Genomic DNA, 16,826 nt, shown 5'->3' with positions numbered 1-16,826 from the left:
TTTTTAAAAAAAAGAACCAAATATAAATTCTAGAATTAAAATATGGATAACCAGAAGAGCTAAACAGCAGATTTGAGCTGGCAGAAAAATGAATCAGTGAACTTAAAGCAGATTAAGTGAGGTTATCATTCTAAGGAATAGGATAAAAACAGAATGAAGAAAAATGAACAGAATCTCAGAGGCATTTGGGACACCATCAAGCATACTAATACAAATATAATAGCAGTTACAAATGGAGAGGGAGAAACAAATGAAGAAGAAGAGTATTTAAAGAAATAATAGCCAAAAACTTTCCAAATGTAATTTAAGCACACACACACACACACACACACACACACACACAACTCACATATGCATACAAATCTACACATTTGAAAAACACAATAAATTCTAGATAGAGTAAACTCAAATACACTGACACCTAAACATATCACAATCATCTATTTAAAGAAAAAGACAAAATCTTCAAAGCAGCAAGGGAGAAGCATCACATACAAAGGATCCTCATAGGATTAATGGCTGATTTTTCATTAGACACTACAAAGGCCAAAAAGCAGTGGGATGACATTTTGAAAGCACTGAAATAAAACTGTCCATTAAGAATTCTATAACCAGCAAAACTACCCTTCAAAAATGATGGAGAAATTAAGTCATTCTCAGATAAACAAAATTCTCCTGGCTTGAGTGATAAAAGACATATTCACTGTACTCAACTAAGAAGCTATGTGGGGGTGGGACGTGGTAGGTGGCTTATAGGGTGCCTGAAACTTCTATTTCTTGTCCTGGGTGGTGATTACATATTCACTTTGAGAGACAGTTCATTGAGCAGTATATTTATGTTTTGTGTACTCTTCTGTGTGTTTTACATCACAGATTAAAAAAAAAAAAAAGATGCTTTTTTTGTCTTTACACAAACAAAATCATCACTTTATATTTCTTACTTTAATTGTCCAAACAGAAATAGCTGTAGAGGCCAAAGCCAGAAACTTAGTGAAATAAACTGTTTCTCTCCTCCATACCTTAGCTCTCTCCTTGCATGGAATATTCTCATTGTCCATTTCTCCCCATTTATTCCTGAATTTCCTTTAACATTCACTGTTGGGCCTTACCACATTATAAAGATTTGTTCTTATGTCTGTCCCCACTATATGTGAGTACTTCTAAGGGTAGGAACTGTCAAAATTTTCTTGGTATTCCCAATAGCACTGTGCATAGCATCGGAAGTATGAAATAAAGATTCAATAAATTAACTCATTAATGGAAAAAACAAAAACAGCCTTCTTAAATAATAACACAAAAAGTTCTGACAGGGTGTATTACAACTACCCAAACTCAAAGGAGTCCCTATAAAAGCAAATGTTAACCCTTAAGTAATTAACAGGGAAGTCTTTTTTCAAACAACCGTCAAACTTCAAGAATGCACAGTAGAGAAGTTCTGCTAAGATGAGAATTATAAAATGTTTGGGCATAGTCAGCCATTTTTGGGATGTCATTATTTTACTTTATGATTCATATTAGAAAAGAACATATTATGATAAATTTTTTGACAGCTCAAATCATGTCTAAAATAAGGAATTCATGATCTCTGACTAAAGTAAGACAGAAATGGTACTGAGACTACACTAAGGAAACCTTCAACCCACAGCAAACAGAGCAAATTTCTTGCATCCAATTCATGAGCCCCCTCAACCCTCACTCTGAAACCCTTTGGATGAGGTTTCTCATTCCTAGAATTCAGTACAGATGTTTATTTTGTCACTCACCATCTTTGTTTTTATAATGAGTAACAGATAAATTTTACCACTAATAGGAAAAAAAGGGTGGGGAACTTAGGCAAGAGAGGAAGGTATCCAGCTCAGAGGTTTGAAATGCCCTGCAAAGCAAGTGCCCAACAAACCTGAAAGAGGAAGGCATCGCCCAGGGAGTTGCTGAGGCAGAAGACAAAGTCCTTCTTGGGGTGCTCGGGCACGGCCTGCACGATGCTGTTCTCCACCCAGACGGCGTGCTTGGGGATGCTGTTGTGGTCTATTCCAGACCTGCCATCACTCTCGTAGAAAAAGAGCGTACATCCTGAAGAAACAGAACAGCGGTCTGCATGAGTATTTGGTGCAAATACAAAAAGCCTGTAGTGGAACCTAACACTTGTGCCCCATCGGAAGGAAAGAGTTGGAAATTACAGTGCGCAGAAACCAGGAAGTACAGAAAATGGGGCCATGCTTGGACTCAAGTCTTAGACAGGTTTAGAGAAGGACAAAGATCTTAAGTCACAGCTTCTCACCCTGCATGGGACTCCTTCATGCATGCCCTTCGAGTTCTTTCAGACACTCACTTTCTGTTTTAGAATGTTTGCTTATAGGTCTCCTAATAGCCACGGGGGTCTTGTGGGTCCTTTGTCTGGTGGAGGGTGCAAACACGGCTCTACAGGCCAGAATTGTACCGGGCACTGTGTGAGAACTAGAAGCCTTTGGAGCCCATCCCAATACGTCTTACATGATATGCAACCAGGAAACTCTAGACAATGTACAGGGTTTCTGGACCATGTCCTTGCAGAAAAAAATATATCATACTGGCTTGAAGTGCTTTGAGGATAAGAAAAGCAAAGGCACACTTTTGGTTGCAGATCTATAAAAATTTTTTCTAGAAATAAACCATGTCCTTGTTCCAACTAAAAGAGGAAATGCATGGCACACATATGAAGGCCTGGGAGAAGTCAGAGTCCCAGTTCACATTTAGTAGTACTGTGAAATTAATGAGACGGTACCCACAGAATATTTCATAGGCTTGTGGCAAGATGGCTTCAATAGATTCCCTCCATCATCACCTAAACCTGAAGCTCACTTTAATAGCAATTACTAGCTGAACACTTAACTCTCAACTCATCAAAACCAATCTCAGGGAAAGCCTGGGTGCAACTTTATGACGTTTCCTCAACTTCAGCATAAGCTACTCAGTCAATTTTCGCCATCTTCCTTTCCACAAGCAAGTGTCACACTGTATGTGAATGACAAATGCCTTGAAAGTAGGATCTATTCAGCTACAATGTAAGTCCATAAAGCAAATTTACTCATATGCAATTAGGAATATAGAATGATGCAGATCAATGGATGTCACGTTGGTTCAAAGGCAATTTTTCCTAGCCCATAATATTTCACATTACCATGGAACAGCTGCTGAAAGCCACGTCCCTACATGCAGCTGAAGGTGGCACACTGCTGTGTCCTGTCCACACACTTCACACGTTTTCCCCAAAACAGTTTGACCACGGGCTCTGCTGTCAAATCCTAACTGCACGATGCTCCTGACCTTGACTCCACAGTCAGGGAGTCTCCATGACCCCTTCTACCCATTCAAGTTACAGTGGCTTCTTTTCTCAAAGGTAAAGTCCTATGCCAATGTTTTTTTAAAAGATAAAGTCTTATGGTATTTATTGCTAGAAATTTTTAGTAGAGTTTAGCTTTGGTTTTAGTTTTGGGTTTAAAAGTTACATGCATAAAATTTAAATACACACCTCTTGAGTAATCTGCCCCAACTCTAGCATTCCCAAAATCCCTATGATTTGAAGATCTCAAGGTTTTTCAGGAACACTTACATCAAATAGCAGACTCATCTGTACCTCCTATTTCCATGTCTTAAACTAGCACAGATCAGCGATAAAGAAGAAAACAAAAATGAGAGGGGAGACTATTTTTTTCTAAATCAGAGGTTCTCATGGTGGAGCAAATTTGGCAACAACAGTTTTGGTTGACACAACTTGGGAAGAGATGCTGCTAGTATCTAGTGGGCAGAGGACAGGGAAGCTACCAAGCATCCTACAGTGCCCAGGGAAGCCCCCACAACAAAGAATTATCCAGAAAATGTCAACAGCGCCACTGCTGGGAAACTCTGCCCTAAATAATCTTTATGAACTAACAATATGCTCATGATCCATAGATTTTTAACATAAAAGAAGCAACATACGTTACCACAGGTTGAGAATAGAGAAAGAAGTCTGTGGATAATAAATTAGGGGACACTCCAAATCCTAACATGAGCACACACTGAATATTGTATGGTCTTCCCAAATAGCTATTTTTATAACTTTTCAATTTTGGTTTGGAATCATCCATAACAGTAGGTGACTGAAATCAGCTTTTACTCAATTATCAACTTGTTCCAATTTTAAGACAAACGTGAAGCAGCAAATCCAAGAACTACACACTCCCTGATAAAATCTGTTTACCTTCATCTTCACTAGAACATAATCTGAACGCTCTTCAGTTGTCTACAGAGACACGTCAGACACTAATTCCAGATGAAACCTTTTTTTTAATTAGTGATGTTGTCAATGTGAAAGAATCTTTGGAAAAAAATCTCTATTTCGCAGTTCCAAGGTGTTCTGCTTTTTATTTCTTAATATCTAAGGGCTGCTGAGAAAAAGTCAGCAGCAAGTCCTGCTTTTGAGTGGCAAGGACAAAGCCCCAAGGATGTCAACACATAATGGGGACCTGTCAGGATGAACATGCGAAGGACTCTGTGGCTCCGTGTTCTGGGCCTGGATCCTGACAGACTGTGTCACTTAGATCTGGGTCACCAGAAAAGTGAAGGTTCCCCCGACCCACGGGCTCGTGGGCTGTGCTCCTGAACACCCACACCTTGGCTTCCTGTGTCATTTATTCTCTAAGGGAACAGCAGAAACAAAACAAGCCCCTCTGCTATGGTCCAAGTGAAAAAAAGTCAACTAGTTATTTTTATTCTAAAAAAAATAATTTAGAACAATTTTTATTCTAAAAAAAATTATTTTTATTTTATTTTATTGTTGCTCTCAAATTTAGAGTAAGAGGCACCTGGGAACCAAGAATTCAGGGCCTGTTATGGGATGAATTTGTGTCCTCCAAAATTCCTGTGTTGAAGTCCTAACCTCCACCACACCTCATTCAGGCAATATGAGGTCATAGGTGGCCCTGATCCAAGATGACCAGTGTCCTTAGAAGAATAGGGAATTTGGACACAGACAAGTAGAGGAAAGACTGTGTGAAGACACTGGAAGAAGACAGACCTCTCCAAATCAAGGAGAGAGGGGAGGTCTCAGAAGAAACCAACCCTGTCAACACCTTGATCTCAAACTTCCAGCCTCCAGGACTGTGAGACAATAAATTTCTGTTGTTTAAGCTGCCCAGTCTGTGGTGCTTTTTATGGCAGCCCTAGTGCCTCCCAACCTTGTGATTCAGCAGGTGTGGGGCACAACCCAGAGAGACCTCAGGTGACTGTAATGCAGGTGGTCTTCCAATCAGGCTATTAAGAACTTAGCACTAATTAATAAAATAAATACTAAGGGAACAGAGGCCGCAGTGTCCAGTGGTGTGCACATCTGGGAAGGAACACAAGGTGGAGGAGGAAGAGGACTTTCCTCTCATCTCCTCCCCCCATGGCAGAGCGGCCAGCATGATCCAGGCCCCTCAGATATAACCACCCTGCAGTGCCTCCAAATTAAGCCAAGGCAGGTCACGCATGAGAAACAGCAGCAGCAGTTTTCTAAAGTGCTTCTGCAGAATGAACATCGTCAGTGTTTCACAACCACTACATCAAATAATCATCAACAGATAAGGCTCTAGGAATAGTTGAACACCAGGAAAGAGGAGTCTGGGCCCCTGGGTGACTTCATAGGAAACTACACAAGCCTTAAATGGTCTATTTCTGATAGGTGGGAGGGAAATAAAGCTCTGTCTTGCTTATGGCACTGGCAATGTGGGTGTACGGGACATGCAGCAAAACTCATATCCGAACCAACACCCTCCCTTCCTGTTCCATCAGCCATCAAAGCAGTAGCCGCAACAGCCCATAGTAATAGGGCTCACCCGAACCCTACTTGTGCAAGGGTTGACCTGCACATCACCACACAGGCATGCGTCCACCTCACTGAGCAGGGCTCTAGGCTGTTCTACACCTCTAGGATTGGATCTTCCCAAACCAACCACAGTTGGTGAAATCCAGTATCAAATGATCTAGTTTGACACCGGTAAGCCAGGCTTCTTCCTCCTATGCCTTTCCATCGATCTTGCTAACCATCTTAACCTATTCTGACATATATTAATTCTGTTTCAGATCTAGCTTGTGATATAAACTCCAAGTATGCGTGGTGTTTCTTAAACACAGAGCTCACGAATGTATTATAACTTCTATACTACCAAGACATGTGGACACGTGCAAAAATATATACATGCATTTCACAAATGTATGCAAAATGACAATGAAGAGCAACATATAAAAGTATGGTTATATGATAAGAAAATATAGTAACATACACATACATGTATGTATCTCTACATATGCATACTCAAAGCTTGTGACTTTTTCCACAAACATATGGTTTACATATTCCATTAACATGAAATTAAACCTATGAAATCAGTGATACTCCATCGATTTTTTTTACCTAAAAAAAAAAAAGGCAACTTCATGGGATTCAAGCTAAGGATTTTCCCTCCAAAACAGTCACTGTGAAAGGCACAAACTTGAATGATTCTAAAAAAATTTTTTTTGGAACTCATCCTTTGAAACTGTCATCAGAACCAGCTGTATATATGAGAAAACTAGACATGAGATGCTCCTCTAGATAAACTGTGAAAAAAAAAGTAAAGGAAATAAAATGTCATTTGTAGGGGTAGGGATGGAGTGTCACTAATCAAGGGACAAAAAGGGTCAGTTAAGTCAGATGAATAAGTTCCAGAGACCTGCCATCCCTGCACCTGTACTCTACAATACTGTATCGTACATTTAAAAACGTGTTAAGAGGGTGGATCGCATGTTAAATGTTCTTATCACATAAAATTGTTTTAATTAGCATGAATTAAAACGCTATATGATAACGACAAAATCACCCACCCCATCCCATGAGGATGTGCACACCTTTGCACAAGCATTGGTGCATCCAGTGCTGGGCCAGGGCTCCCGCATTTACCTTTCAGGGACACCCAATAGTGCTTCCACTTCCTCCGGGTGGCCGACTCCACCTTCTTGTTCTTCTTGTGCACCAGGAAGTTCTTGACGGCCAGGGCGCCGGCCTTGCGCACCGTGCCCTGCGCGGCCGTCAGCAGGATGTCCGACTGGCCCGGGGAGCTCAGGGTGCCGCTGCTCTGCTCGTCGCTGTGCGCGGAGCCGGCCTCCTCCAGGCTCTCGCTGTTGTTGCTCATCTCCAGCTCCCTTCGGAAGTTCTCGTACACACCCTGGCGAGCCGCATCCCCGGTGGAGCTGCTGCCGCTGTCGCTGCCCACGAAGGCCCGGCCCGTGGGGGGCGAGTAGCTGGAGTTGGTGGCATTGGATCGCCTGGACAGGAGGTCCGTGTCGGTGGCGGCCCCTTCAATCCCACTGTCTGCAAACTCGCTGCCCTCGCCTGCGTTAACATCCTTGGGAGCAGAAGGGAGAGGAAAGAAGACACACATCACCTCGAGAAGGCACCCAGGAGCTCCTGCCGGTCCAGCCCGAGGCTCTGCGGCAGCAGGAGACCCCGCAGGACGGCCGGTCCCACCCCTCCTGGGCCACGTCCTTCTCAGCCCCTGGACAGCCACAGGCCCAGCTGGCCCGCAGAGCCGCACAGGAAACCCTGAGCCACCCTGCGTGAGGGCAAAAGATTTGGAATGTTCAAGAATTACACAGGAAACAAGGAACACTTCAAAGAGCATATCATTTATCTGGCTAATACTGAGATGCTGCCACCACCATGCTGAGCGAGCGCAGCGCTCTCACCCCCGTCAGCCTGCCTGGAACTCCGGGAAATTCTGCGGGCAGATCAGTGAGTTGTTCCGGAGGTAGGGGGGCAACAGTGGATAACTAGGTCTTTACAGATGATACCCTTTTTTTGTTTGTTTTTAAATAAAAGGCCTGCTTAGGAGTCTCTTTTATAATGAGGTGACTAAAAAGATAGCCTAGCGCCCCTCCTCACCCCACTCACCCAGCAAGGCCCCATGTCCCGGGAGCAGGCGCGAGTCCTCATCCTCTAATCAGCTTCGCTTCTTGAAAACAAGCAGCCTCTCACTCCGCATTGTGCTAAAAAAGTCTGCGGGGCCCACAGCTCCAACGCAGGCTCTCCAATTACCTTGCCCTTTCAAAGCGGGGATGCTAGGAGCCCGAGGCAGGCTGTTCACTGCCCCTGGGCCAAGCGACAGCTCGGGGCAACTGCCAAGATACTGGGGTATCAATTTCCAGTTTGAAACCATTGGGAACTTTCAAAGCTGCCCCTGCTCTCCAGTCGAGCATTTCCGGGGCAGACAGGTCTGTTCTTAAATCAGAATCTTAATTGCTCTAAAGTGCTACAGGCATTTCCATAAACAATAATCAAATAATGGTAGCAATCAAGGGAAGATAACGACAGCAGTATTGGACAGGACAGCTCAACAGTCTTACGGATAAGCAATGAAACCGACTGTTCTCAAAGGAAGAGGATGGGAACATGAGCCCAACAGAAAAGAGATGGCAAAGCAATAGACGGTGTGGTGCTTTCACCAGTTTTTGAGCCTATAGTCTCACAAATAGCTCACTATGATGCAAACATGCAAAAACTGACTGGATATTCAGAATTGCCATAGAAATGAATGCTTTGGGCTCGTATCTTTGGTGAAAGGCAACGGGGCAGAATGAGCCATGCCACAACCTAATATTGTCCCACACAGGCCCGGATAGCGGGGTGCTGTGCCCAGTATCTCCACAAGTCCCACTTAGTCAATTCTAGTTAGAATTGTTCAAAGTCCACCTTCATCATGGATAAACAGCACGTGAGTAACTCAAAGAGGTGCACAGCCAGACGTGGAAAAAAGAAATGGAGAAAGTGGAATGGTAGCAGGAGGTAGCTGGGTGAGCTTCTAAGGATCAACCCCATTTCAAACGGGGTTTAGATCCCTGGGAGCCAGAAGGAATTAAAAGGGGACAAAGAAACCATGGATGCGGCTCAGAGGCAGACCCCTGTAGCTGCTGGTCCTGTGGGTTTGCTGTCTGCTCTTCTGCCTATGAACAGCCATGGATGGACTCAGATCCAGTTGGTAAAAATCCTCTACACAAACAGGAAAACCCTACTATCAACCCACATTTTGCCCTGGCAGGGACATTTAGCATATGCTTCCCTGTCAGTATAAGACAACAAGAAAATGTGACAATCACTGATTATTCAAGCTAGCCATGAGTCGTGGAAGATGGAGAGCTTGTGAATTTCCCAAACTTGTGGATTCATCTTCATGTGTCTCAGTCCTTCTCTGAGGGAGGCTGGGTATGCATAGAGGAATCAGCTATAATAACTCTCCTCTAAAATGCAAAGAGGTGAGACGCTCTGTGAGACAGGGAAAGATAAGCTACACAGGGAGCACCCCTAGTCCTAAGAGACACTTCTGTACAAAGCGGGGGGCGGGGGGGAATCGAACCCAGGCATCTTGTGATTCCCAGAGCTCCAGAACAAGAAAGATGTTGGGCCTCAGAAAGTCACAAGTCTGGCAGGTGGCAGACGGGGCACATGCTTCCAAGGACTTTGTGCACGAATATATGGCGGCCTCATGGCAGGTGGCACATGACCAGATTCTGTCTAGATATTCAACCCCATGCCTTCCGCCTTTGTTCACCAGCAATGGCCCTTCTAGTTTTTCCCCGCAAAAGCTAAGTGGTTGTTAACCCATTTGCCTTGATTTGCCTGGCAAAGAGCTAAAACCTGAAAATGGAAGAAAGGGGAAGAAAGAGATGAAAAAAGGATGAAGAAAAGAGAGACAGAGACCTGACACCCAACTCTCAAAAGCACGTCTCTTAAGGTTTGCTTCATTCCCAAAAACCATTCATCCCTCGACAGGATGCCCTTAGGTCTGCCCCTATTTAAACTTAAGGCCTCTACGGACACTCACCTGTCTATAATTCCTGAACATCTGCTCATGCCAACTGACACTGCAACCCTGCAGCAGCCCAGACTATGTGTGTTCAACTCTGGAACAGCCACTAAACTGAGCAGAGAAGTGATTCCTCCAAGCAAGAGACCTGCTGGCCCCAGCTGAGCTTGCATACTTTGGGAGCACAAACTCGGTGTCATCACTGGGGAATGCTCTTGCATCTGTGAGCCCAGTGAGCCCAGACGACTCCACCTTGTCTCAAGTGGTAATTCAGGCTCAGTGGTACACGTGCCCCCACTGATACATGACCCAACCCACTGGGAGACAGAGGCAGGTTGCCCAGCCCCGGCCCCTGTGTAGTCATGGAGCTTGGGATGTCCTACATACCCAGAAGCCCATTCGCTAGCATCATCAGAAATGGTTATGACCCAGGCAGAGGCACGACTTCACACTGTTCTTTCTTTTTCTCATTGTGTTGCAAACTTACTTGTTGGTCATCTTCCAGAAGGGTCCCTACCAACATCAGGGTCAAGTACACTTCACACCTGAGAAACCTGCTTCTCCCCCCACTCAGAAAGCACCTGTAAACCTCCCCACTCTTCCCAGCAGCAAGGAATACAGAAGGTTGATGCCAGGAAATAGTCTAATGGAGCGTCAGCAGTCTTTGTAGCAATTGCAAAGTATGTTCCTTTTTATAGCCAAATACTAAATTTTAATCAAAAAATCCGAGCAAATCAATGGAAATGGTAAGACCCTAGCTAGGCAGAAAAATAATTCTAAACACAGTGCATGATCCAGCAGAGAGTTCCAGCAAACAGCCCAAAATAAACTGGCCGTGTTAGAAACACTCCACTGAAGAGACTTCCGATGATGAACAACACTCACAGGGTAGGGAGGCTCTTAAATCCTGCTCTCCCGGGACAAATCCTCCCAAGCCAGATTTTCGGGGAACTTACCAGTTTCCATTCCACTGGCAGTTTCCCAAAATGAACGTATGCACAAGTGGCCAGCTGTAGCCCAAAACATGCGGCAGCTGCTGAGCAAGAGTTTTCTTAGCCATTTTAGCTGGGCGACAAATGCTCAGATGAGCTCCCGTTCTAAAACAGCGAAGGCAAGAGGCAAATCTGAAGCCTGTTTTCACTGCTTTGAAAACTGGAGGGTCACCCAGCATGAATGTGGACTAATGACACATTATGGTAAGGCTCACGTTGTTTTGACAAGAGACTTCAAATACTACCGCAGGGAGAGGTTTTCTGGGTTAATGATGTGCGGACATAATTTCGAAAAAGTAACTAGCCAGAAACTGCAAAGGCCTTGGGACAATCCGGGAACCAGTGGAATCAACTGGCCACTTGTAATAAAGGTATAAGTTGAATGCAATTAGAAACTGTTTTCTTGGTCACTTTAATTTCCCTGATAGATCCAGCTTGGCTTTAACATACCTGTGCAGAGAAGCTAAAAATAATGCAGGAAGATTCACTAAATTTCAGTGGGGTAAAGAAATTCTGATTTGCAAAAACCTGGAATTAGAACTATTTCTGCCTTGTTCAATTCTAAAATGTTCCTCCTCTGTTTTATCTTCTTCTTCTTATCCCCAAAATATAATCCCCCCGACACACAAGCGTGAATACCACGTCTGCCTCTCAGCATTCTCTCCTCAGTATACTCTCCTTTTGTAATCTCAGAACAGCAAATATCAATTCTAGGTAAATTACTCTGAATCCATCTGTGCCTCAGTTTCCTCATCTGTATAACGAGCACAAAAGTAGTGTCTACTTTGTAAAACACTTCATAAGAAGTGAGATTGGGCTAACCCAGGAAAAGTGTCTCGAACTGTGCCCAACACATAGTGCCTGCTCAAAAATGTTAACTATAATTCCCATCATTTCCATCTTCAGCCTTACTTCCATCTCAGCACAGCCTGACCTCGGGTGCTTCCTGCACCAACATGGAAGAAACGCTGCCTCCGAAAACTTGGGAAAAACTAGGTCTCATGGGAAAAACAGAGAGGCAGACCAAGGCTGGTGTGAGCCTAATACTAATTGGGCTTGTTAATTATTTTCACATTCACAAAACAGCACAACAAACTAAGAAGATGGTGACATTATCCACACTGTAAATTAATAACTCTTGGGCACTATTACTAATAATTACCATTCCTGAATTACTAGAAATAGGAAACCAGCTCTATTTTCCCTCTCCTTCCTTTCCCAAGGGAAACTCTCCATACCTTCTTATGTTCCCAACACCCATTCCTCTCCTCTAATGAGTTCCAACGAAAGTGACTCGCAATTTCTCTCAATTATAACCACTGGAACCAAAATTATTACATTACTGTCACTAAAAAGGGACTCCAAAGTAAGTTGGCAAATGCCCGAAATGTTGCTTCAGGTAACTCTGATTGCGAGTGCTTCATGTCTACATTAAATGAATTGCCTTCTCTCCTCTCACCTGGTTTTCCATGTATGTGCTTCCACCTTCCCCTCCTCACCACGCCAAAATATATCACATTCCCAGTCCCTTTTCTTCCCTTCCTAGTGCTACATCCCTGATTCAGCTATAAGCTCTCTCTTCTAACTATCTTCTTTCCACTGCGCACACCATTGCCAGGTAAATCTTCCAACTGGGAATCTTGCAACTGGGACAACTCCCCAGACCATTGTTCAAGACCCTCCACAAACGTCCGGCATCAGCACTTGAGTTCCGGATGCACCCAGCCACCAGTGCGATTGGAGCGCTCATCCCAGGGCATACTCCCAACCTCTCCTGCTTCCAGGAGCACACGAGTATTTAATATTTCCTTTTCTGCAGCCGAAAGCCTTCTCTTTCCCTTCCCCAATCTCAGTGCCGACTTCTCTGCAGCATGTCCCCTCCCCTGCCCCAACTCCACTCTTGTCACATTGGGCTCCTTGCCCTTCTTTGAATGTGCTGGGCAACTCCTCCTCCCCACTTACGACTCAACAGCCCACGCCCCTCTCCTTCAAGTCCCTACCCAAGTCTGCCCCCTCAAGAGGGCCCACCCTGGCAACGCTCTCTGAAATCGCTCCCCACCTGTCCCGACCTACCTTCCTCACGGTGCTCTGTCTCTCCTCCGTGGCACAGCGCTTACTTCTCCTGCTAACTGTTTTCTGCCACACACCCACCTCACTCCAACGAGCTCCACAAGCTCTGGGATCTTTTCTTGTTGACACATCCCAAGTGCCAGTAATAGCACCTGGCATGGGGTAGGCACTTCAAGAATAATTGTTGAATGAACAAACTGCTGCTCGTGTTCCACCACAATCTCAAAACGAGGAGAACGGCTTCTCATGGAACTCATTTCAGTTGGGTTTAAAGGTTTAGGCTCAGCTCACGCTCAACGAAAGTTGAAGTGACAAATTAGTCCAAGCTGTAAAGCTTAAATTTGCAAGCTTCAAGCAGTCCAGTTGTATTACGTCCTGTACGGATGCAACCGGAGTTCATGTTTTTTTTTCTTTAACTTTTTTTAAAAGTAGAGAAAGTAAGAGAGACATATTGGGCTATTTTACAGCCCAAGCTAGTTACTCTGTCAGCAGGTCATCCAACACCAACTACGCCCAAATGACAAAGGGACAGGCCTGTCAGATGATTCCTAAGTTCTCCATCGGGCCCAGTGGAGACCCTGTTGGACCTTTGCAGCAGGCTGGCTGCTCAGAGAGCCCTCAAGTCCCAGTGCCACTTCTCTCCCTCCTCTGTTATACTATAAAACCAATGATTACACGATAGTGTGACACGATTTGAGTCAAAAGGCATAGACTTTCCTCTACTCCTATACTAGACTAAGAATGTGATTTTCAAAAGCCTGAACTACCAGGTATGGTGGGCACAGTGGCGGGTACCTGTAGTCCCAGCTCCTCAGGAGGCTGAGACAAGAGGAGTGCTTGAGCCCAGGAGTTTGAGGCTGCAGTGAGCTATGATTGCACCTGTGAATAGCCACGATACTCCAGCAGCCTGGGCAACATAGCAAGATCCCATCTCTTAAAAAAAGTGGGGGGAGCCTGAACGTTCCCAAGGTATATTAGCGTGAATGAACAGCTCTTGAAGAGTATGTCAGGAGTCCCTAATATACTTTGAGGGAGTCCCTGAGGCTCTTCTTTTTCCAATTGCCTGTGCAAGGTCAGATTTTACTCATACAGTCCAAACAAACAGCATTTTGCAGGAGAGTGGATGCAGAAGTAGCTATGCGATTCCAGTGTCTCTATTAAGCCAGAATTAAAAGAGAATTGCAAAAATATAAAACAATGCCTCTCACCTCGTATTTTTTATGTTAGAGAATAAGAAATTTTAAATAAGGTTATTTATATAACTTTAACATGTAATGTGTATATTGTCCTTTTAAAATGAATTAACAAGTATTTTTACATTTCTGTTTCAATTTCTAATATGATAAATATTTATAGATATCACCCACATAAACAGAAGCCTCTCAGAGTCTGAAATACTTTTTATAAGTATAAAGGGGTCTGAGAACTACTGACATAAGCCAGCCCTCAACTACCTACCCACCTTCCCACTCCCCAAAAAGAGATCTTGGCAAAGGAGACACACTTTCTTACTGAAAATGGATGGGTTTGTTTTCAAAATAAATATCTCACTGCTTAACTACATGCCAGAAAAAGAAAGATAAAGAAAAAAGAAAAAAAAAAAAAGCGTCAGACAGAAGACAGAGGAGAAGGGAAGAAAGAGAGGGGTGCTTTTAAAAATAGATTTTACATGAAATTTTTTTGTTTCATAAAGAATTAACTCAAGGTTCTTAACCAGAAGCCTCTAGATGGACTTTAGGGGACCACGGTCCCCCTGAAATGATATGCCGAAGGGTGGTCCATGTGTTTATCTAAAAAAATGGCCAGATTTTGCATCCACTGCATCCCATTCTCAAAGGAGCCTGAGACCAAAGGTCAAGAAGCACTTGGCTGTTGATGTCAGTTTTCAGCTCAGGAGACAAACTTATTTCTGAGCCACTTAAGCTACATTGTAAAACAAAACAAAATATTAAAAATCAACACAATGTTTTCTAGGAACTCAAGACCCTCCCCTCTGATAAAGCTGCACCGTTCATCTTGTTAAAATCGTCAACTCGATTAATCGCTTATGAAAGAAAGCAAGCACGAGGCACGGCTGTGCTAGGCATCCTGGCCGTCTACCTCCGCGACCCCTGTTTTAGGCGACAGCAGTGGGCAGTAACAATTTTCTTTTCGGGCAAGTCCTTTTTTGCTTTTGTACCAGAATTAAGGGGTTTGATCTTAAAATCTGCGAATGCTCAGGCCGAAACCTGTTCAAGCTGGGAGGTAGCGCGGTGCGGGGTGCGCGTCTGAAGAAAGGACCCCAATCGGTAAGTCAGAGAACCTGGATTTTAATCCAGTTGTGAGACTTATCACCCCATCTCTTTAATTTCTGGGATTGCTGAGGTGTCTGAAACTGGTCAGCGAAACCCACAACTCGGCTAGGGACTCTAACCGCGGGACTCCTCGCTGCTCTCCCTGCTCTCCGAGGCTGCGGTGCCTGGAGACATGCTCGGTCCCGCAGCGCCACATTCCTTTGTCTCCCAAGTGGATGAATGAAGCTCTCTCCTCACAAGCATGCACAGTGGCTCCAAGCCAAGGCTTCCCTTAGAAACACAGAATCTGGCTACCAGTCTCCATCAAACGGCAGCGTTCTCTCTCTCCAACTCACCCACTAAAAGTCTCAGAGACGCGGGAGAACTGAACCCTGGAACAACAAGGCAAACTTCACCATCACAACTAACAACCACTCGTCTCTGAGCATCTGTTAATGTGCAAGACACCGCGCCACGAGTTTCCCATTCATTCCCTCGCAGAATCCTCCCATCCGCCTCATGTAAGAGGCACTGAGATCCCTGGAAGTTAAATAAAGAAGAGGTAAGAGGCTCAAACTTGAAAGGTCGAATATGCTAATAACCTCTTTGCATGACAGGAGCTGCCCCCTCTGCTCTGTAACCAAAGAAATACAGAGAGTAAACTTCAGGCCAAAAGACCAACTAGCCATCAATGAAATCCAAGGGGCGACCTGTCAATGTGCTTTTACAGAAATCGATAGAAGGAAATTCTGCCGAAGTAGTATGAGGCTCTACTCATACTGACGCGCGATACAAACTTTTACGCACGGCGCGCACATGCACGCACGCGCAAACACACACACACACACACACACACACACACACACACACACACACCACGCACATGCTCAAATATGTGAATGAAACCTAAAATTGTGAGCCAGACGCTGTAGCACATAATATGTGTCACTTTTCAAAACCTAAATGTGCACTCCAGTGACTTCATGTTTCAGTAAGACATCCAACTACTAAACAAATACAAAAACAGGAAGAATGGCCAAAAGCTCTTTTGTGATGATTTTCAGATCAAATGAAGTTTTCCACATTATTTCCAATAACATGCATTTTCTTCCAGGCTTAGAGGCCGTGCTTTGGGGCCAAATGTCTGCCAAAAACTCTTTTCTGGGGAGTAAACTGCTGACAGGACCATCACAGATTCAACTACATCACCAGGGCAGCCGAGGAGACTTTAAAATCTATGACTCCAGTTCGCTGGAAAGGTCCCTTGGGTCAAAAAACTTTTATTTAAAAAAAAAAAAAAAAAAAGAGCATTCTTTTCAAGGAAGCTTCCACACCCACTGCCTCTTAAAATACACTGTTTGGAACATAGTGGGCTCTCAAGAAATTGCGTTGGATGAACATGCCATACTTAGACTAGGAAATGTGGGCGGGTGGATAGTGTTGTGCATAATTCTGGGGTTTGTTTCAAGTCATTAAAGATCCTCACTCAACATACAAAGTCAATACAAAAATAATACTTCCGTTCATTTCAGAGGCTCCGCAAAAGGCTTCCGTGAGTGGTATCCCGTTTGGTTCTCCTAACGGCCCTGTTGGAGGCTGGTGTCACTCAGACAGGACAGCGAAGGATCCTGTGGTGCCTGAGATGGAGGGACCAG

At 44.2% G+C, this 16,826-nt stretch overlaps 1 protein-coding gene across 3 annotated transcripts in view; it reads right to left on the bottom strand.

Moving 5' to 3' along the window:
* TIAM1 (T-cell lymphoma invasion and metastasis 1) overlaps nucleotides 1-16,826 on the bottom strand; it is a 192,041-nt gene that overhangs the window by 115,165 nt on the left and 60,050 nt on the right. For all 3 annotated transcript variants that reach the window (XM_012657344.1, XM_012657345.1, XM_012657346.1), the window contains 2 exons: nucleotides 6,938-7,382; nucleotides 1,898-2,070 (listed from right to left, as the gene is read on the bottom strand). In XM_012657344.1, the coding sequence (XP_012512798.1) occupies nucleotides 1,898-2,070; nucleotides 6,938-7,382 (618 nt within the window). The remainder of the gene's footprint in view (nucleotides 1-1,897; nucleotides 2,071-6,937; nucleotides 7,383-16,826) is intronic.

This window comes from Propithecus coquereli, unplaced genomic scaffold (genome assembly GCF_000956105.1).
Source record: "Propithecus coquereli isolate 6110/MARCELLA unplaced genomic scaffold, Pcoq_1.0 Scaffold54, whole genome shotgun sequence".
NCBI lineage: Eukaryota > Metazoa > Chordata > Mammalia > Primates > Indriidae > Propithecus > Propithecus coquereli.
This window is presented reverse-complemented; position numbering and strand designations above follow the sequence as displayed.